General features: G+C 45.2%; 2 protein-coding genes across 2 annotated transcripts in view; one reads left to right on the top strand and one right to left on the bottom strand.

Annotated features, from left to right (window-relative positions):
* Positions 1-11,574: 11,574 nt before the first annotated feature.
* On the bottom strand, positions 11,575-14,299 carry LOC140716404 (uncharacterized). The gene has a single exon (XM_073029097.1). It carries the CDS (start codon positions 14,037-14,039, stop codon positions 12,828-12,830), a length of 1,212 nt encoding a protein of 403 aa, XP_072885198.1. The 5' UTR covers positions 14,040-14,299; the 3' UTR covers positions 11,575-12,827.
* Positions 14,300-15,492: 1,193 nt separating this feature from the next.
* LOC140716179 (uncharacterized) overlaps positions 15,493-17,924 on the top strand; it is a 55,671-nt gene continuing 53,239 nt past the window's right edge. The window contains exon 1 of the mRNA XM_073028823.1: positions 15,493-15,612. The gene's annotated coding sequence lies outside the window, so the exon portion shown is untranslated. The remainder of the gene's footprint in view (positions 15,613-17,924) is intronic.

Below are 17,924 nucleotides of genomic sequence, written 5' to 3' on the forward strand. Positions count from 1 at the left end.
TCCCTGAAAGATGGTCGACCATGTGATTGTTTGACATTGTTAGTCTTCTTTCCCCCGTCCTGCAGCTTCACGCACCAGGTGGCCAGAGGTCATCCCTCTAGCATCAATGGTGGCTGCAGACTTGGCTTGAGTGTTCATCAGCACCTACATTGCTCAGTTCAGCACGCCCATCTGATATTTCCTCTGACCACGGCCCCCAATTCATTTCAGACCTCTGGGCTGTGATGGCCCAGAACCTCAGTGTTGGGATAGATCACGTTGCGGTGTATCACCTGCAGTCCAATGGCCCATGTGAGCAGTTTTACTGCTCCTTTCAGGCTGCTCTGAGGGCTTCCCTGACTGATGAATATCGGCATGATCAGCTCCCACTGGTCCTGCAGGGGCTTAGAACAGCTCCAAATGAGGACCTGCAGCTGAGTTGCTATACGGGCAGCTAAGTGCCAGGTGATTTCATTCTTGACACCACAACTGCCTGGTTGGCCTCTCAACAGCGTTCCAGCCCCCCTCAGTAACTTCAGTTCCTTTTCACCTTTTCATAACTCCCACAATGGTGTACAGCACTCTTGGGTTCCTGATGACCTACATTCTGCCTCGTTTGTTTTTAAACAGCATGATGCACACCAACATCACCTTAATGGTTCATTCTGTGTTTTGGAAGGGGGAGAGAAATCTTCTATCATGGATAAGAGGGATAAACCTGAATGGATTTTGGTAGATCACCTTAAGCCAGCTCACCAGGATTTGGAAGATTCTGCTATCATGCCCTTGGCATCACAGCGAGCATGGCCCACACCTCTGCACCAACCAGAGGCACCTGTAGTTCCTCCCTCTCTCCCCACCCCCATGAAACACAGGATCTGAATTGCAGACAGGCTCACAATGCTGGCTTTAGTGAATTCTGTGGGGTGGGGCTGTGTAGGGTAATGTAATTGGGAGAAATATACATAATTCAGAACCACCTACATCAAGTTGTGGTTTCGCTGTAAGTGGCTGGTCTGAAGTGATGATGTATTTATGTAAAAGTTTTTAGTGCACTTTTGTGTTTAGGTTTTGGAGTTGAATGAAATGTGATACAGGTTTCATTAAGCATAAAACGCCTCACTTCATTTAATTTCTGAAAACCTACAACAGTTATTACTCAACCAGAGGGGATAACTTCACTCAACAGCATTGCCCCTTCCCTCCCCCCACATTGAACTGTTCCCACATCCTATGGACTCACTTTCAAGGACTCATCATCTCATGTTCTCAATATTTATTTTATTGGGAGGGGAAGGAATTCAAGCTAGAAGGTTTTAAATATATATATATATATATATATCTGTGTGTGTGTGTGTGTGTGTGTATTTTATAAAAATATATATATACACACACACACACACACACACACACACGTACATACCATGTATACACAATAAATAGTGCAAAAAGAGATAAAATACTGAATAAGTGTACATTGGTCCATTGACCATTGAGAAATCTGACTGCGGACAGGAAGAATCTGTTCCTGAAACATTAAGTGTGCGTTTTCAGGCTCTTGTATATTTTCCTTGATGATAACACAAGAGGGCATATCCTGGATGATGCGGGCCCTTCATGATGGATGCCGCCTTTCTGAGGCATCGCCTTTTGCAGCTGTCCTGCTTGTTGGGGTGGATAGTGCCCGTGATAGAGCTGGCTGAGTTTACAACCTTCTGCAGCTTTTTCCACACCTGTGCCCCTCCATACCAGACGGTGATACAGCTAGTTACAATGCACTCTACCGTACTTCTGTAGAAATTTGCGAGTGTCAATTCTTCTCAAACTCCTAACAAAATATAGCAGCTGTTATGCCTTCTTTGTAATTGTATCAATATGATGGGCCCAGGATAGATCCCAATATGATGGGCCCAGGATAGATGTTGACTCCAGGGACTTGAAACTGCTCACTCTTTCCACTTCTCGCCCCTAAGGTTACAACATCACGAAGATCAGCTGGGAAAGTGGGTAATGGAGCTTCATTTGGCAAAGTGTGATGTCATATGTTCTGGGATGTTAAATAATGATAGGATATGCATGTGAATGACAGGATCCTGGGGAGCACTGTAGGACAGAGACCAACAAATACAAGTACATGATTCTGAGGAATTAGACAGCATGAGAGATGCTGATGAGGAAGGCATATGGCCTACTTTCCTTCATCCATTGGGGCACTGAATACCAGAGTTCAGAGGCCAAGTTACAGCTCTACAGACAATGGTGAGACAGCACAGGGACTAATGTGTGTGCAATTCTCACTGCCATGTATTAGAAAGGATCTGACTAAACTAGTCAGGGTGAAGAAGAGATTCACATAAGCATGTTTCTATTATAACGAAAGACTGAATAAGTCTGGACTGTTCCCTGGGGTGAAGGCAACCAAGGGATGACTTTAAAGAGGTTACTAAAATCATGAAGAGCGTAGATAATTATAATTAGTAAGGATAGGCAGCAAACCCCTCTGCCATGATTATTCTCAACATTGGTGTGCCGCAAGGCTGCATCCGCAGGCTCCTACTCTACCCCCTGTACTCTCTAATGTGTAGTCAGATTCATCCCTAACTCCACTGATGACCAGATCTCCAATAACAACGAGTAATTAGAGTGCCTTGTGGCTTGGTGTTAAAAATCTTTCCCCGAATGTCAGCAAAACTAAAGAGTTGGTCATTGACATCAGCAAGTGGGGCAAAGCACATGCTCATGGATGGGTCAGTGATGCTGAGGTGGAGATATTTGAGTATTTCAAGTTCCTAGCTGTAAGCATAATCTACAGTTTGCCGTAGCCCAACCACATGTACACTACGATCAAGACACCAGGGCTTCTACTTCCTGAGAATGCTAAGGAAATTCAGTGTGTCCCAAATGAGGCTCACCAATTTTTATAGATGCACCATAGAAAGCATCTTCTGCAGATGCATTGTTTTGTATGGCAACTGTTCTGTCCAAGTCCACAAGAGATTGCAGAGTTGAACACCGCCTCCCCAATGCGGAATCTGTCTACACTTTTCACTGCCTCAGAAAAGCAGCCAACGTAATCAAAGGCCCCACCCACTGCAGACACTCTCTCTTCTCCATTCTCCCACAAAGTAGAAAATACAAAAGCCTAAAATCATGCAGCAACAGGATCAAGGACAGCTTCTATCCCTCTGTTATGAGCCTACTGATTAGATCTCTTAAACAAGCGTTTGTGGGCTTTTGGTGTTTTCCAGCAGCCCAATCAAATAGTGATTCATTAGCTAAGACGAATAAAAATGAGGTAGGGACAAATGGAGCGGCCATTGTATGAGTGGATTAGTGTTAGAGTGGGGAGGCTTTGGTGCAATACATATCTGGTACGTTTCTTCTTTATTCATTGTCTGTTAGTACAAAGTTAGAGCAGTGAGGATGACTCCAAGGGCTGGGTTGTGTTCTTTGTGTGAGATGTGGGAATTCATGAAGCTGGGTCTTCATGGTTTCCTTCAGGGAAAAAATCTTGCCTGATAAATCTGTTGAAAATCTTTGAGGAAATAAGTGGGATGGACAACGGAAAATCAGTGGATGTTGTGTACTTGGATTTTCAGAAGGCCTTTGATAAGGAGCCACACATGAAGCTACTTAGCATAAGATACTAGCATGGATAGAGCATTGCCTGATTGGCAGGAGGCCAAGAGTGGAAATAAAGTGAGCCTTTTCTCATTCGCTGCTGATAACTGGTGTTGTTCCGAAAGTGTTGGTGTTGTGACCGTTTCTTTTTAAGTTTATGTCAATGATTTGGATGACAGAGTTGTTGGCTTTGTGGCCAAGGTTGCTGATTACATGAAGATGAGTGGAGGAGCAGGTAGTGTTCAGGAAGTGGGGAGGCTGCAGAAGGACTTTAGTAGAAGAATTAAAAATCATGGAGTATTTTTCAAATGGGGAGAAAATTCAAAAATCCAAGGTGTAAAGTGACTTGGGAATCCTTGTGCATATTTTTCTAACGGTTAACATGCAGGTTGAATCAGTGGTAAGGAAGACAAATGCAATATTAGCATTCATTTCGAGAGGACTAGAATATAAAAACAAGGATGTAATGCTGGTGAGGCGCCACTTGGGAGTATTGTGTGCAGTTTTGGGCCCATTATCTAACAGAAGACTTGCTGACACAGGAGGGGGTTCAAAGGAGGTTCATGAAAATTATTCTGGGAATGAAAGGCTGTGTTTGATGGCTCTGCACCTGTACTCACTGGAATTGAGAAGAATGAGGAGAGATCTCATTGAAATCTATTGAATATTGAAAGACCCAGATAGAATAGGGAACTCTAGCACTAGAGGGCACAAACTCAGAATAGAGGGATGACCATTTAGAACATAGGAAGTATTTCTTTAGCCAGAGGGTGGTAAATCTGTGGAACTTTTTGCCACTGGGGTCTGTGGATGCAAAGTCATTGGGTATATTTAAGGCAAAGGTTGATAGATACTTGATAAGTTAGGGCATGAAGAGTTACAGAGGGAAGGCGAGAGAATGGGGTTGAGAGGGAATGGATTGGCCATGATCAAATGTCACAGTCCCAGAGCCACTACATTAAGCAGAAATGATGGTAATATGGGTAATGAGGCAAGATATTCTTTTACCTGTCCCATCTGGAAATTCCTTGGTGCAGTCACAGCAGGGGAAAGGCCCTTATCTATTCCAGTTCATCTACCCTGTTTAGACACCAGCATGTTCACTCTGTGGAGTGGTCTTTTGTCTGCTCTCTGACTCCAATACCAACCATCTTGCTAGCAAATCTACAGTCTCTGGTAAATTAAATGACAATCCCGAGTTAGAGTGCAGAGGGACGTTAGGACCATGTGCATCTTTCGTTTTACAGAATCTTGGTTAACCCCTTCCATGCTGGACACTAATTCAAATATACATTGTCAAGGTAGGACTGTTGAGTCTCTGAAAAGCAGAGGTGGCGGTATAGGCCTCGTGATCAACTCCTCATGGTGTACTAATGTGTCGGTGACATCCCAATACTGCTCACCAGATCTGGAATATCTCACAATTAAGTGCCGTCCATTTTACCTGCCACGGGAGATTTCTCCAATCATATTGGTAGCGGAATACATCCCACCTCATGCCAATGTCAAACAGGCTCCAGATGATCTGAGCAATGGGATCAACATGCACAAAACAGTGCACCCTGACACCTTCACTGTCATTCTGGGGGCTTTTAACCAGGCCAGCTTGATAAAATCATTAATAATTATTATCTACAAATTACCTGTAGTACCAGAGGAAACAACACACTGGACCACTGTTACACTAAGTTCAAGAGTGGCTACCGTGCTATTCCACACCCACACTTCGGTAAGTCTGATCACCTGGCTATACTCCTTCTCCCTGAGTACAGGCAGAGACTGAAGACTGCAGCATTAGTAGCGAGGACCAAGAAGGTATGGACTAGAGAGGCACAGTAGTGCTTACAGGACTGTTTTGAATTGGTGGACTGGACTGTGTTCAAGGGAGTCATCTTTGAGTCTGGATGAGTACGCCACTGACTTCATTAAAATCTGTGGATGAGTGCTTACGAAAACTTACTGTACATTCCCAAACCAAAAGCCGTAGATGAACCAGGAGGTTCATAGTCTGCTGAGGGCTAGATATGTGGCACTTAAGTCAGATGATCCAGGTCTGTATAAGAAAGCCAGGTATGACTTGCGGAAGGTTATTTCACGAGCCAATAAATAATTATGGAAGAGGTTTGAGGTGACATTGGCAGGGTTTTTAGGACATTACTTCCTACAAAGTAAAACCCAACATCATGAATGGCAGCGATGCTTCATTACCAGATGAGCTCGACACATTTTATGTTCACTTGAAAGGGAGAATAAAGCCACAGCTACGAGGATCCCTGCAGCACCCAGTGACCCTGTGATCTCTGTCTCGGAGGCCGATGTCAGGCCGTCTTTCAGGAGGCAGGACCCAATGTGGTACCTGGTAAGACTATGAAAACCTGTGCCAAACAGTTGGCAAGGGTATGCAAAGACATTTTCACTCTCTCACTGCCACAGTCGGAAGTTCCCACCTGCTTCAAAATGTCAACAATTATACCAGTGTGAGCTGCCTCAACAACTATCAGTAGCACTCACATCTACAGTAATGGAATGTTTTGAGAGGTTGGTCATGGCTAGAAGCAACACCTGACTCAGGAGGGACCTGGATGGACCCACTGCAATTTGCCAACCGCCAGATTAGGTCTGCTGTGGATACGATCTTAATGGCCTTTTGCAAGGCCTTGGATCACCTGGACAACACAAATACCCATGTCAGGACGCTGTTTATTGTCTATAGCTCAGCATTTAACACCATCATTATTACAGTCCTGTTCGAAAAGCTACAGAACCTGGGCTTCTGTACCTCCCTGTGCTTCCTCAGCTTCCTAACTAGAAGACCGCATTCTGTGCGGATTGGAAATAACATCTCCACCTCACTGACAACTAGTACTGGCACACCACTCTCTCTACACCAATGACTGTGTGCTCAAATGCCGTCTATAAATTTGTTAATGACACAGCCATTGTTGGCAGAATTTCAGATGGTAAAGAAAGGGCGTACAGGAGAGAGATATACCAGCCAGTTGAGTGGTGTTGCAGCAACAACTTTGCACTCAACGTCAGTAAGGTGAAAAAGCTGACTGTGGACTTCAGGAAGGGTGTGATGAGGAAGCACAAACCAATCCTCAAAGAGGGATCAGAAGTGGAGAGAGTGAGCAAATTCAAGTTCCTGGGTGTCATTATCTCCGAGGACCTAACCTGGTTGCAACATATCGATGCAGCTATAAAGAAGGCAAGACAGCACCTATATTTCTTTAGGAGTTTGAGGAGAATTTGGTTTGTCAACTAAAACACTTGAAAATCTCTACAGATGTAGTGTGGGGAGTACTGATTCACTGTCATTTGAGGGGGTGGTGGGATGCTACTGCACAAGATTGAAATAAGTTGCAGAAACTTGTAAAATTAGCTCCGTAATATCCAAAACATCTTCAATGAGCATTGCCTTACAAAGACGGTGTCTATCATTAAGGATCCCCACTGCTCCGGACATGCCCTCTTCTCTGTTACTGTCCAGGAGGTACAGAAATCTGAAGACACACACTCAACGATTCAAGAACAGCTTCGTCCCCTCTGCCATCCAATTTCTGAACAGACATTGAACCCATGAACACTACCTCACTACTTTTTTAATTTGTTTTTTGCACAAATTTATTTATATATATATATATATATATATATACACACACATACACACACGCACCATGTAGCTCAGTTTTTTCTCTATATTTACTTATTATGTATTAGTACATTTCACAACACATGCCGGTGATATTAAATCTGATTCTGATTTTGCTCTCTGTGGGAGGCCATTACCTCTCACAAAGCAAAACCTTAACATCGTGAACGGTTGTGATGCTTCACTCCCAGAGGAGCTCAATGCCTTTTATACCCACTTTGAAAAAAACAGAATAGAACTACAGCGATGAGGATCTCTGCGGTACCCAGTGACCCTGTCATCTCTGTCTGGGAGGCCAACATCAGATTGTCTTTCAAAAGGGTAAAGTCTTGCAAGGCAATAGGTAGGGCTGGAGTACCTGGTTGGGCTTTCAACTCCAGTGCCAACCAACTGGCAGGTGTGTTCAAAGACTTTTAAATTTCTCATTGCTACAGTCAGAAGTTCCCTCCTGCTTCAAAAGGACAATTACACCAGTCTCCAAGAAGAGCAGGGCGAGCTGCCTTAACGACTATTGTCCAGTAGCACTCACATCTACAAATTATAACAGGAATCTGGAATGACAACACAAAATGTTGGAATTATTGTTTTATGTTTATTTAGAGATACAGCACTGTAACAGATCCTTCCAGTCCAAATTAACCCACAAACCTGTAAGCTGTTGAAATGGTAGAAACGACAGCACCTGGAACAAATTCACATGGTCACAGGAGAAGATACAGATTCCTTACAGTGGTGGGAGTTGAACCCAAGTATCTGGCACTCTAATAATGTTACACTGATTGCTTCACTACCGTGCCACCCTACACTCAGCAGATTAGACAAGAACTGATTGGGATAAACAAGAGAAAATCAGCAGATGCTGGAAATCCAAGCAACACACACAAAATGTTGGAGGAATTCAGCAGGCCAAGACTCTTCATTGAGACCGGAGAAAAGAAGATGAGAAGTTGGAGGGAGTGGAGGAAGAAACACAGAGTGATAGGCGAAACTGGGAGGGGGAGGAGTGAAGTAAGGAGCTGGGACATTGGTGGAAACCAATCCCTGATGGATAGGTCTCCATCTTTTCCCTTGCGATTCTTCCTTCCCTCCCCTACCTTCTTACTCTGACTCCTCATCTTTTTTCTCCAGTCCTGATGAAGGGTCTCGGCTCAAAACATTGACTGTACTCTTTTCCATAGATGCTGCCTGGCCAACTAATTGGGATAGATTGTTTGTAGGGAAAGGTGTGCCTGGAAAAGGTTCGAGCTTTTAATCAAGAGTTCTTTGTCTGCATATTCCTCTTAAAGTGAAAGGCAGGAGAAGGCCAATGAGATTGAAGGAGCAACACCTCATATTCCTGAGTGCCTCCAAATTGACTGCATGAACACGACTTTCTCTAACTTCCAGTAATTTCTCTTGCCCTCCCCTTCTCTTTCCATTCCCCATTCTGGCTCCTCTCTTAACCCTACTTCTCACCCGCCCATCTTCTGTCCCTCCTTCCCTTTCTCCCACAGTCCACTCTGCTCTCCTATCCAATTCCTCCTGCCCAGCTCTTTATGTTTTCCACGTTTCACTTCCCACCTTCGCACCATCTTCCCCCTCCCTGCCAGCTGGTAGATCTACCTCTCCCCCCCCCCCTCTATTATTCTGGCTTCTTCCCCCTTCCTTTCTAGTCCAGATGAAGGTCTCAACCCAAAACATCGTTTATTCCCCTCCATAGATGCTACTGACCTCCTGTGTCTTCCAGCATTTTGTGTGTGTTGCTGTATATGACGAGGGATTGAGGCTCTAATCAGTAAAAAGGAGACGGCAAGCTAGGAATAAGTGAATCCCTAGAGGACTATAGGGGATGCAGGAGGGGACTCACAGTGGAACTCAGAAGGGCAAAAAGTGGGCACAAAGATAGCTTTGGCAGAGAAGATTATGAAACATCCAAAGAAGGGGAAATGAGTACTTAGAGAAACATTCAAAATGCTGGAGGAACTCAGCAGATCAAGCAGCATCCCTGCAGAGGAATAAACAGTCGACATTTCGAGAACAGGGCCCCCTCCAAGACCTGTGTGGGATTGAGGGAGGAGAAAGAAGGAAGATGGAAACGGACACTGAACATGGTGAAACATTCACAGAACTCTTTTGGAAGGGTTGATACTGATGTGGGAAAATCCTCATGCAGTCAATGGTCTCAGTGAATGTGCATATAACTTTTAGTTAGCTGGTTAGCACACAACCTTGGAGAAAGCTTGATGCCGTTTCCTTAAATGTTGCATGAATATTTGTTCCTCAGCACAAAACTGTATCAGTATGAGTAAATGAAGTGAAGCAAACTGGATTGATCACGCAGAAATGAGCTCCAACAATTATGTGCATGTTATAGTCTAATATTTTTATATATATGATGGGTCCCTGTTCTTTATTTTGTATTATATGGTATTATTGTGTTTGTTGTAGTTTCAAATAGTTGTCAATGCAATTTCATTTTATTTTATACTGCTGTGAGTTATATTATTGCTTTCTGGTGAACAGTAAATTTGCATGGGGGTGTCAGTATTCATATAGGTAACAGTCCTACTTTCCTTAAAGGGACGTTCAAACTTTTCTGTTTGTGTTTACCCGAATCATATTTACCCTAGACATCACAAACAAGAGAAAAGATGCAGGAAATATTTACCCTAGGCGTGTTCATTTATTGGAAATGGCCTTTCCGTTGTTATTCCCCGTGCATTGTTGAGTTATGTTGCTGTAGTTTGTATTCACAGCAACAGCTAACTCAGGATGAGCCTGCAGTCAGGGGACAGACCACATTACACCAGAGGAGGTGCTGAGTGTCATAGAGTGTGTCGAGGTAGATAAATCTCCAGAGCATGGTCAGGTATGTAGGAAGCTAGAAAAGAATTTGTGAGACACTTGGCTGAGGTGAGTAGTGACGGGTGAGGTCAGGAAGACAGAGGGATGGCTAATGTTGTACCTTAATTTATAAACATAGAAAACAAACAGCACAACACAGGCCCTTCAGCCCACAAAACTGTGCCGAACATGTCCCTACCTTAGAAATTACTAGACTTGCCCATACCCTGTATTTTTCTAAGCTCCATGTACCTATCCAAAAGTCTCTTAAAAGACCCTATCATATCCGCCTCCACCACTGTTGCCAGCAGCCCATTCCATGCACTCACCATTCTCTGTGTAAAAAACCTACCCCGACATCTCCTCTGTACCTACTTACCAGCACCTTAAACCTGTGTCCTCTTGTGGCAACCATTTCAGCCCTGGGAAAAAATCTCTGACTATCCACACAATCAATGCCTTTCATCATCTTATACACCTCTATCAGATCACCTCTCATCCTCCTTCGCTCCAAGGAGAAAAGGCCGAGTTCACTCAACCTACTCTCATAAGGCATGCTCCCCAATCCAGGCAACATCCTTGTAAATCTCCGCTACACCCTTTCTATGGCTTCCACATCCTTCCTGTAGTGAGGTGATCAGAACTGAGCACAGTACTCCAAGCGGGGTCTGACCAGGGTCCTATATAGTTGCAACATTACCTCTTGGCTCCTAAATTCAATTCCACGATTAATGAAGGCCAATGCACCGTATACCTTCTTAACCACAAAGTCAACCTGCGCAGCAGCTTTGAGCGTCCTATGGACTCAGACCCCAAGATCCCTCTGATCCTCCACACTGCCAACAGTCTTACCATTAATACTATATTCTGCCATCATATTTGACCTACCAAAATGAACCACTTAACAGTTACCTGGGTTGAACTCCATCTTCCATTTCTCAGCCCAGTTTTGCATCCTATCAATGCCCCACTGCAACCTCTGACAGCCCTCCACATTACCCACAACACCCCCAACCTTTGTGTCATCAGCAAACTTACTAACCCATCCCTCTACTTTCTGATCCAGGTCATTTATAAACATCACGAAGAGTAAGGGTCCCAGAACAGATCCCTGAGGCGCCCCACTGGTCACCGACCTCCATGCAGAATATGACCCATCTACAACCACTCTTTGCCTTCTGTGGGCAAGTCAGTTCTGAATCTACAAAGCAATTTAAGAAGGCTGGAAAGAGAACCCTGGGAACTATGGACTACTCGGCATGATCATGGAGACTGTTATGGCAGAGAGGGCTCATCCAGCAAGGACACTCAGGTATAAAAAACAAGTGCAATCACCATGATTAAGTTATACTACAGTTTTTTTGAAATATCAGTATCCCCCCCCCCACATTGTCCTGAGCTGTGAGCGTCCCCACCCCACCACTGCAGGGTAGTGGGGGGGGGGGGGGTCAGAATGGGGGATAAAACACAATGAGCCTGGGCACTGAGGGCCAGCTGGTCTGTGAGAGGTCAGGGGGGGTGGGGGAGGGTGTGTGCCTTCCACATCAATATCAGGCTGATGCCCCTCCCAAGCCTTCCTCAGTGCCCATCCCTGTGGGTTGTGTGAAAGCATGAGAGACAGTAGACAGAGTCTGAGTCTGAGGTATAAGGCACAGGGACAAGTCCTTGGGCTCAACTGCTCCAAACTGACCCAAGTTGCCAACCCAAACTTACCAACATCTGGCCCATATCCCTCTAAACCTTTCCTGTCTGTGAAACTGTCCCAATGTCTTTCTGACACTGTAAATGTCCCTGTCTCTACCACTTCCTCTACATTGTAAGCCAGACACCCACCACCCTCCATGTGAAAAGCTTGCCCTCATGAGCTATTTCAATCCTTCTTTGTCTCACTTGAAACAAATGCCCTCTAGTTTTACACTCCCCTACCCTGATACATTATGGGAATTTAAGAAACTCTTGGATAGGCATATGGATGATAGAAAAAATGCAGGGCTATGTAGGAGGGAAGGTTTAGATTGACCTTAGAGTAGCTTAAAATGCCAGCACATTGTGGGCCAAAGAGCCTATACACTGTGCTATTGAGTTCTACATTCCATCCAGTCTCTCTTTATAAGTCAAGCCTTCCAGTCCTGGCATCAACCTTCTGAATCTCCTTTGCACCTTTACCTTCTTAATGTTATCCTTCCACAGTTACATGACCAGAATTGTACATTAACGCCATGTGTGGACTCACCCGTATCTTGTGCAAATGCAAGAAGACATCTTGACTCGTGCACTCAATCCCCTGACCGCTAAGGGTAAATGTTTGAAACGGATTCACCACCCCATCAACCCACGATGCCACTGTCAACAAAATCTGTACATGGAGGTCTCTCTGTTCTCCAATGCTCTCTGGGACACTGTCATTCACTGTGCAAGTCTGGCCCTGGTTTACCTTCCCAAAGTGCACCACTTGAAGTTCATGATCTCTCAATTTTCCACATTTGACTCCATCTGCCTTGTTCTTGCCCATCCCTTCAGCCTGTCCGCATCCCCTCGAAGTCTCTTCACATCGTCCTCAAGCCCAGTTCATTCACACAGAACAGATTTATTTATAATCGATGCAGAATACAAATGTGTCCAGTGACCAGGGTCCAAACCTGGATGTGATCAACAGCAGCAAAAAATGCAGAATCAGTTCCTGCAGTCACTTGTGAACTCACCGCTCTCTCAGCAGATGCCGTGTTTAAATCCCTACATATGAACCACACATTTAAACAGTCCCTTTAGCGTGAGCTCGTTGGTGTCTCCAGAGGTGAGACGACCGAGTGAAGTTCTTCCCACATTCAGGGCAGGTGAACGGTCTCTCCCCGGTGTGAACTCGCTGGTGAATCAGCAGATCAGCTGAACGAGTGAACCCCTTCCTGCACTCAGAGCAGGTGAAGGGCCTCTCCCCAGTGTGAATTCGCTGGTGTGTCAGTAGCTCTGACGATCGAAAGAACCCCTTCCCGCACTCTGAGCAGGTGAAGGGCTTCTCCCCGGTATGAACACGCTGGTGAGCCAGCAGTTTAGATGACTGGGCGAATCCCTTCCCACAGTCAGAACAGGTGAACAGTCTCTTTCGAGTGTGCATTTGTTGGTGTATCAGTAAGCTGTATGACTGAGTAAACCCCTTCCCGCACTCTGAGCAGGTGAAGGGTCTCTCCCCGGTGTGAATTAGTTGATGCCTCAGGAGCTCAGACGGCCGAATAAACCCCTTCCCACACTCAGAACAGTTGAAAGACTTCTCTGCAGAGTGCACCCGCTGATGAGCCAGCAATTTGGACAACTGGGTGAACCCCTTCCCACACTCAGAGCAGTTGAAGGAACTCTCCCCAGTGTGAACTTGCTGGTGAGCCAGCAGCTTTGAAGACTGGGTGAACCCCTTCCCACACTCAGAGCAGCTGAACAATCTCTTCCGAGTGTGAATTTGCTGGTGTATCAGTAGGTTGTAAGACTGAGTGAACCCCTTCCCACACTCGGTGCATGTGAAGGGCCTCTCCCCGGTGTGAATTTGTTGGTGCCTCAGAAGAACAGAAGACTGAGTGAACCCCTTCCCACACTCAGAGCAGATGAACGGCCTCTCCCCAGTGTGAATTCTTTGGTGCGTCTGAAGGTCGTATGACCGAGTGAACCCCTTCCCACACTCAGAGCAGGTGAAGGGCCTCTCCCCGGTGTGAATTCGTTGGTGTGTCAGAAGCTCATATGACTGAGTGAATCCCTTCCCGCAGTCGCAGCAGATGAATGGCCTCTCCCTGGTGTGAATTCGTTGGTGTATCTGAAGGTTGTATGATCGACTGAACCCCTTCCCGCACTCGGAGCAGGTGAACGGCCTCTCCCCGGTGTGGACTCGTTGGTGCATTAGCAGCTCATATGACCGAGTGAACCCCTTCCCGCACTCAGAGCAGCTGAAGGGCCTCTCCCCGGTGTGAACTCGACGGTGCATCTGAAGGTTGTACGATCGAGTGAACTCCTTCCTGCATTCAGATAGTCTCTTCCTGGTGTGAACTTGCTGGTTTATCAGTTTATCTTGGTCAACAGAATGAATGTTTCACTGGTGCAAAAACAAGGATGTGGTGAACACATTCCCAGTCACAGATCAGGTGAGCTCACCTCCCCCAACGTGTCACACACGGTCTCTCGTTGCAGTGGCTGTTCCTTTCCCAGTCTGCACCGGAGTGATCACTGCCCGCTCCTTCACAGGCTGGAAGAAGTTACACGGCTTCTCTGCAGATTGGTTCCTGACCTCACATCAGTGGTTTCTCCCCTCCCCACTGTAGACAGTGTCTCACTCCCCAGCTGTGTCACAGTCAGTGCCCTGCAACAGCCCTCACTGCCTGGGGTCTGAAGTGAAACAAACCAGCGTCTCTCCCTCCACGTTCACAGGCCGATGATATTCAGGTGCTGGGGAGCTGAGTGGGGTGTGGATCGGATGTGATATTCCGTCTGAGATACCCAGTCGCAATTCCTCCACCTTTGATGTCCTATAAAAAGTTACAAAAATCATCAATAAGTACAGGGTAGCGACAGAACAGATCACTATAATTGTAACATTTAAGAGAAGTTTGGATAAGACGGGTAAGGAGCACTATGGTCCAGGTTCTGTTAGAAGGGACTGGGCAGAAGACCGAGCTAGCATGGAATAGATAGACTGAAGGGCCTGTTTCCATGCTATAGTACTCTATAATCATCCTGCCTTTGTGTCAACCCATGAACTCATTCTTTGCTCTCTTTCCACTATTTATTTAATTTTTAAAACATTTCTTATTGTAATATATAGTATATGTAATGTATAGCACTGTACTGCTGCCACAAAACAAAAGATTTCACAACATATGTCAGTGATGATAAACCTGATTCTGAAAACCTTCCAAACCATTACTGGGTCTCAGCTGATCTATAAGGAAGGACATCGAGGGATCCGAGAGACTGTAATACAACTATAATGCCATGGGGATCATGATTATCTGGAGTGACTGGAGCAGTCAGTGAAATTCCCCATCGAGCAGAGACTGAATAGAGATGTTTGAATCAATGAGCTGATTCTAGAAGAAATCAGGAAAACAGTGCAAGTGGCAGTGTGATAGTCATCCCTTTACCTCCGATCTCTTCCTTCGATGCAGCTTTCCTGCACTGACCCCATTTCTTTCGGTTCTCTCAATATGGAGTGCAGAACAGTACAGCAGATGAAGAGGCCCTTTGGCCCACCATGTCTGTGCCAACCACGATGCTGATCCAAACTAATCCCGTTCACTTGCACAGGATCCATCTGTCCCCATTCCCTGCCTTTCACGCATCTGTCTAAACGTTCCAGTTGTACCTGCTTCCCATCACTTCCCCTGGCAGCCCATTCCAGGTACCTTAACATCTATTGATCTTTGTCTTAAATGTACTCAGGGACTCAACCTCGAGGGCCGTCTGGGGTGGATCTTACCGCAGGCTGGGATGGAGATCACACTCATATGCAATATTCCAGAAACCATCTCACCGGGACCTCGATACACTGAGTGGCTACGTTAGTAAGTACACCTGTTCATTAATGGAAATATCTAATCACCAATGATGTGACAGCACCTCAATGCATAAAAGCATGCAGACATGGTCAAGAGTTGTAGTTCAGTCCAAACATCAGCATGGGGAAGAAATGTGATGTAAGTTAGTGTGACCGTGGAATGATTGTTGGTGCTCACAATATCGCAATAAGAATTTCTGGTTGTGTACTATATACATTCTCTGACATTGAACTGAACCGTTGAAACTGTCTGCAGAGTTTACAGAGAATGGGGCAAGAAACAAAATTCTAATGAGCACCTGTTCTAAGGGCAAAAACACCTTATTAATGAGAGTAGTCAGAGGAGAATGGGCAGTCTGGTTAAAGTCACAGGAAGGCGATTTTGAAATACTTCTGTCATCTTGTTTGCTGTACCTACACGTTCACTTTCAGTGACTCATGTACAAAGTTTCCAGGTCTCTCTGAACACCCTCACTTCTATCTGTAGCCATTTTAAGTAATCCACTGCTCTGTTTATCGTACAAACCCACTTAGAGGCAGAGTCACCGACTTCACTTTATTCGGATGATGATGTAGGTAAGTGGATCAGCAAATTTGCGGACAACACCAAGATCGGGGGTGAAGTGGACAGTGAGGAAGGTGATCGTGGCTTGCAGAAGGATCTGCATCAGCTGGAAAAATAGGCTGAAAAATGTCCGATGGAATTTAATGCAGACAAGCGTGAGGTGTCCTGAGAGGACCAACCAGGGTAGATCTTACATAGTGAGTGGTAGGGCACTGAGGAGTGTGGTAGAGCAAAGGGACCTGTGAATGCAGGTCCATAATTTGTTGAAAGTGGCATCACGGGTAGATGGGGTCGTAAAGAAAGCTTTTGACACAATGGCCTTCATAAATCAAAGTACTGAGTACAGGAGATGGGATGTTATGTTGAAGTGGCCAAAGACATTGGTGAGGCCTAATTTGGAGTATTGTGTGCAGTTTTGGTCACCTACCTACAAGAAGGAGCTAAGTAAGGTTGAAAGATTACAGAGAAAATTTACCAGGATGTTGCCGGGTCTGGAGGACCTGAGTTTTCAAGAAAGATTGAATAGGTTAGGACTTCATTCCTGAAAATGTAGAAGATTGAGAGGAGATTTGATAGAGGTATACAAAATGATGAGGGGTATAGATAGTGGTAAAAGACTGCTTGCATTTACCCTGAGGTTGAGTGGGACTATAACCAGAGGTCATGGGTTAAGGGTGAAAGGTTAGATGTCTAAGGGGAACATGAGTGGAAACTTCTTCACTCAGAGGGTCGTGAGAGTGCAGAATGAGCTGCCAGCACGAGTGCATGCAAGCTCAATTTCAACATTTAAGCTATGTTTGGATAGGTACATGGATGGTAGGGGTATGGAGGACTATGGTCCCAGTGTAGGTCGATGGGAGTAGGCAGTGTCAATTGTTTCGGCATGGACTAGATGGGCTGAAGTGCTTGTTTCTACGCTGTATTTCTCTGTGACTCCGTTACATTTCATTTACCCTATTCTCACCCTCAAGAGATAGCACCTCTGGTGAAGGAGGTTATCACATCCATTTTGGGACAGCTCACTCAGCTCTCACATGTGGCTCCAAGTTGTTGTTTGCATGTGATAGTGGCCACACCCCAGTACACTGCTTTGACAGGCAGGAGAGGTTGCCAGAGTGAAGTTGCAAACACCAATAAACTGCCTTAGGAACCCTGGCTCCAGATTTCTTCCTCCAGGTTTAGCCTGAAGCCTTTCCCATAGGCGGGTATGACCACAAGGCAGCGGAGGTTTAAAGTCTAGGCAGGCTGCCTCCAAGGATGATGAGCCTCATCTGCCCAAACTAACCTAGAAATAACCTGCTTATTCCTAAACTTCTGATTTATTTCTATTTCGCAATCCAAATTTCACACCAGTATAATATTACCAACCCCTTGATTTTCAATTTTTATGTTTATAAAAGTAGTACAGCACAGTAACTGGCCATTCTGAGAAAAAGAGCCATGCCACTCAATTACACCCATCTGACCAACTAACTTTCTAAACTGTTCATCTTTGGAAAGTGGGAGCAGGCTGATACACCGGAGAAAATACATGTGGTCACATGAAATGTACAAACCCCTTGCAGAAAGTGGAATAAGTTGAACCCGGGTCACTGTGTTGTAATTTGTATTAACCCCCCCCCCCCCATTTTGTTTCAGAATTTTGGGTGGTATTTTTCATTTGGAAGTGCAAGTACACTACATCCACCTTTTCTACTCTAGTTGCAACACCAACAAAACTAAAAAAAATGTAAATCACCATTTTCTTATCATAA

Source organism: Hemitrygon akajei, chromosome 25 (genome assembly GCF_048418815.1).
Source record: "Hemitrygon akajei chromosome 25, sHemAka1.3, whole genome shotgun sequence".
Taxonomy (NCBI): Eukaryota; Metazoa; Chordata; class Chondrichthyes; order Myliobatiformes; family Dasyatidae; genus Hemitrygon; species Hemitrygon akajei.

What these genes read in the sequence shown, in the direction of transcription:
- LOC140716404 (XM_073029097.1), bottom strand. Translation starts at nt 14,039, where the DNA reads ATGCACCGTCGAGTTCACACCGGGGAGAGGCCCTTCAGCTGCTCTGAG.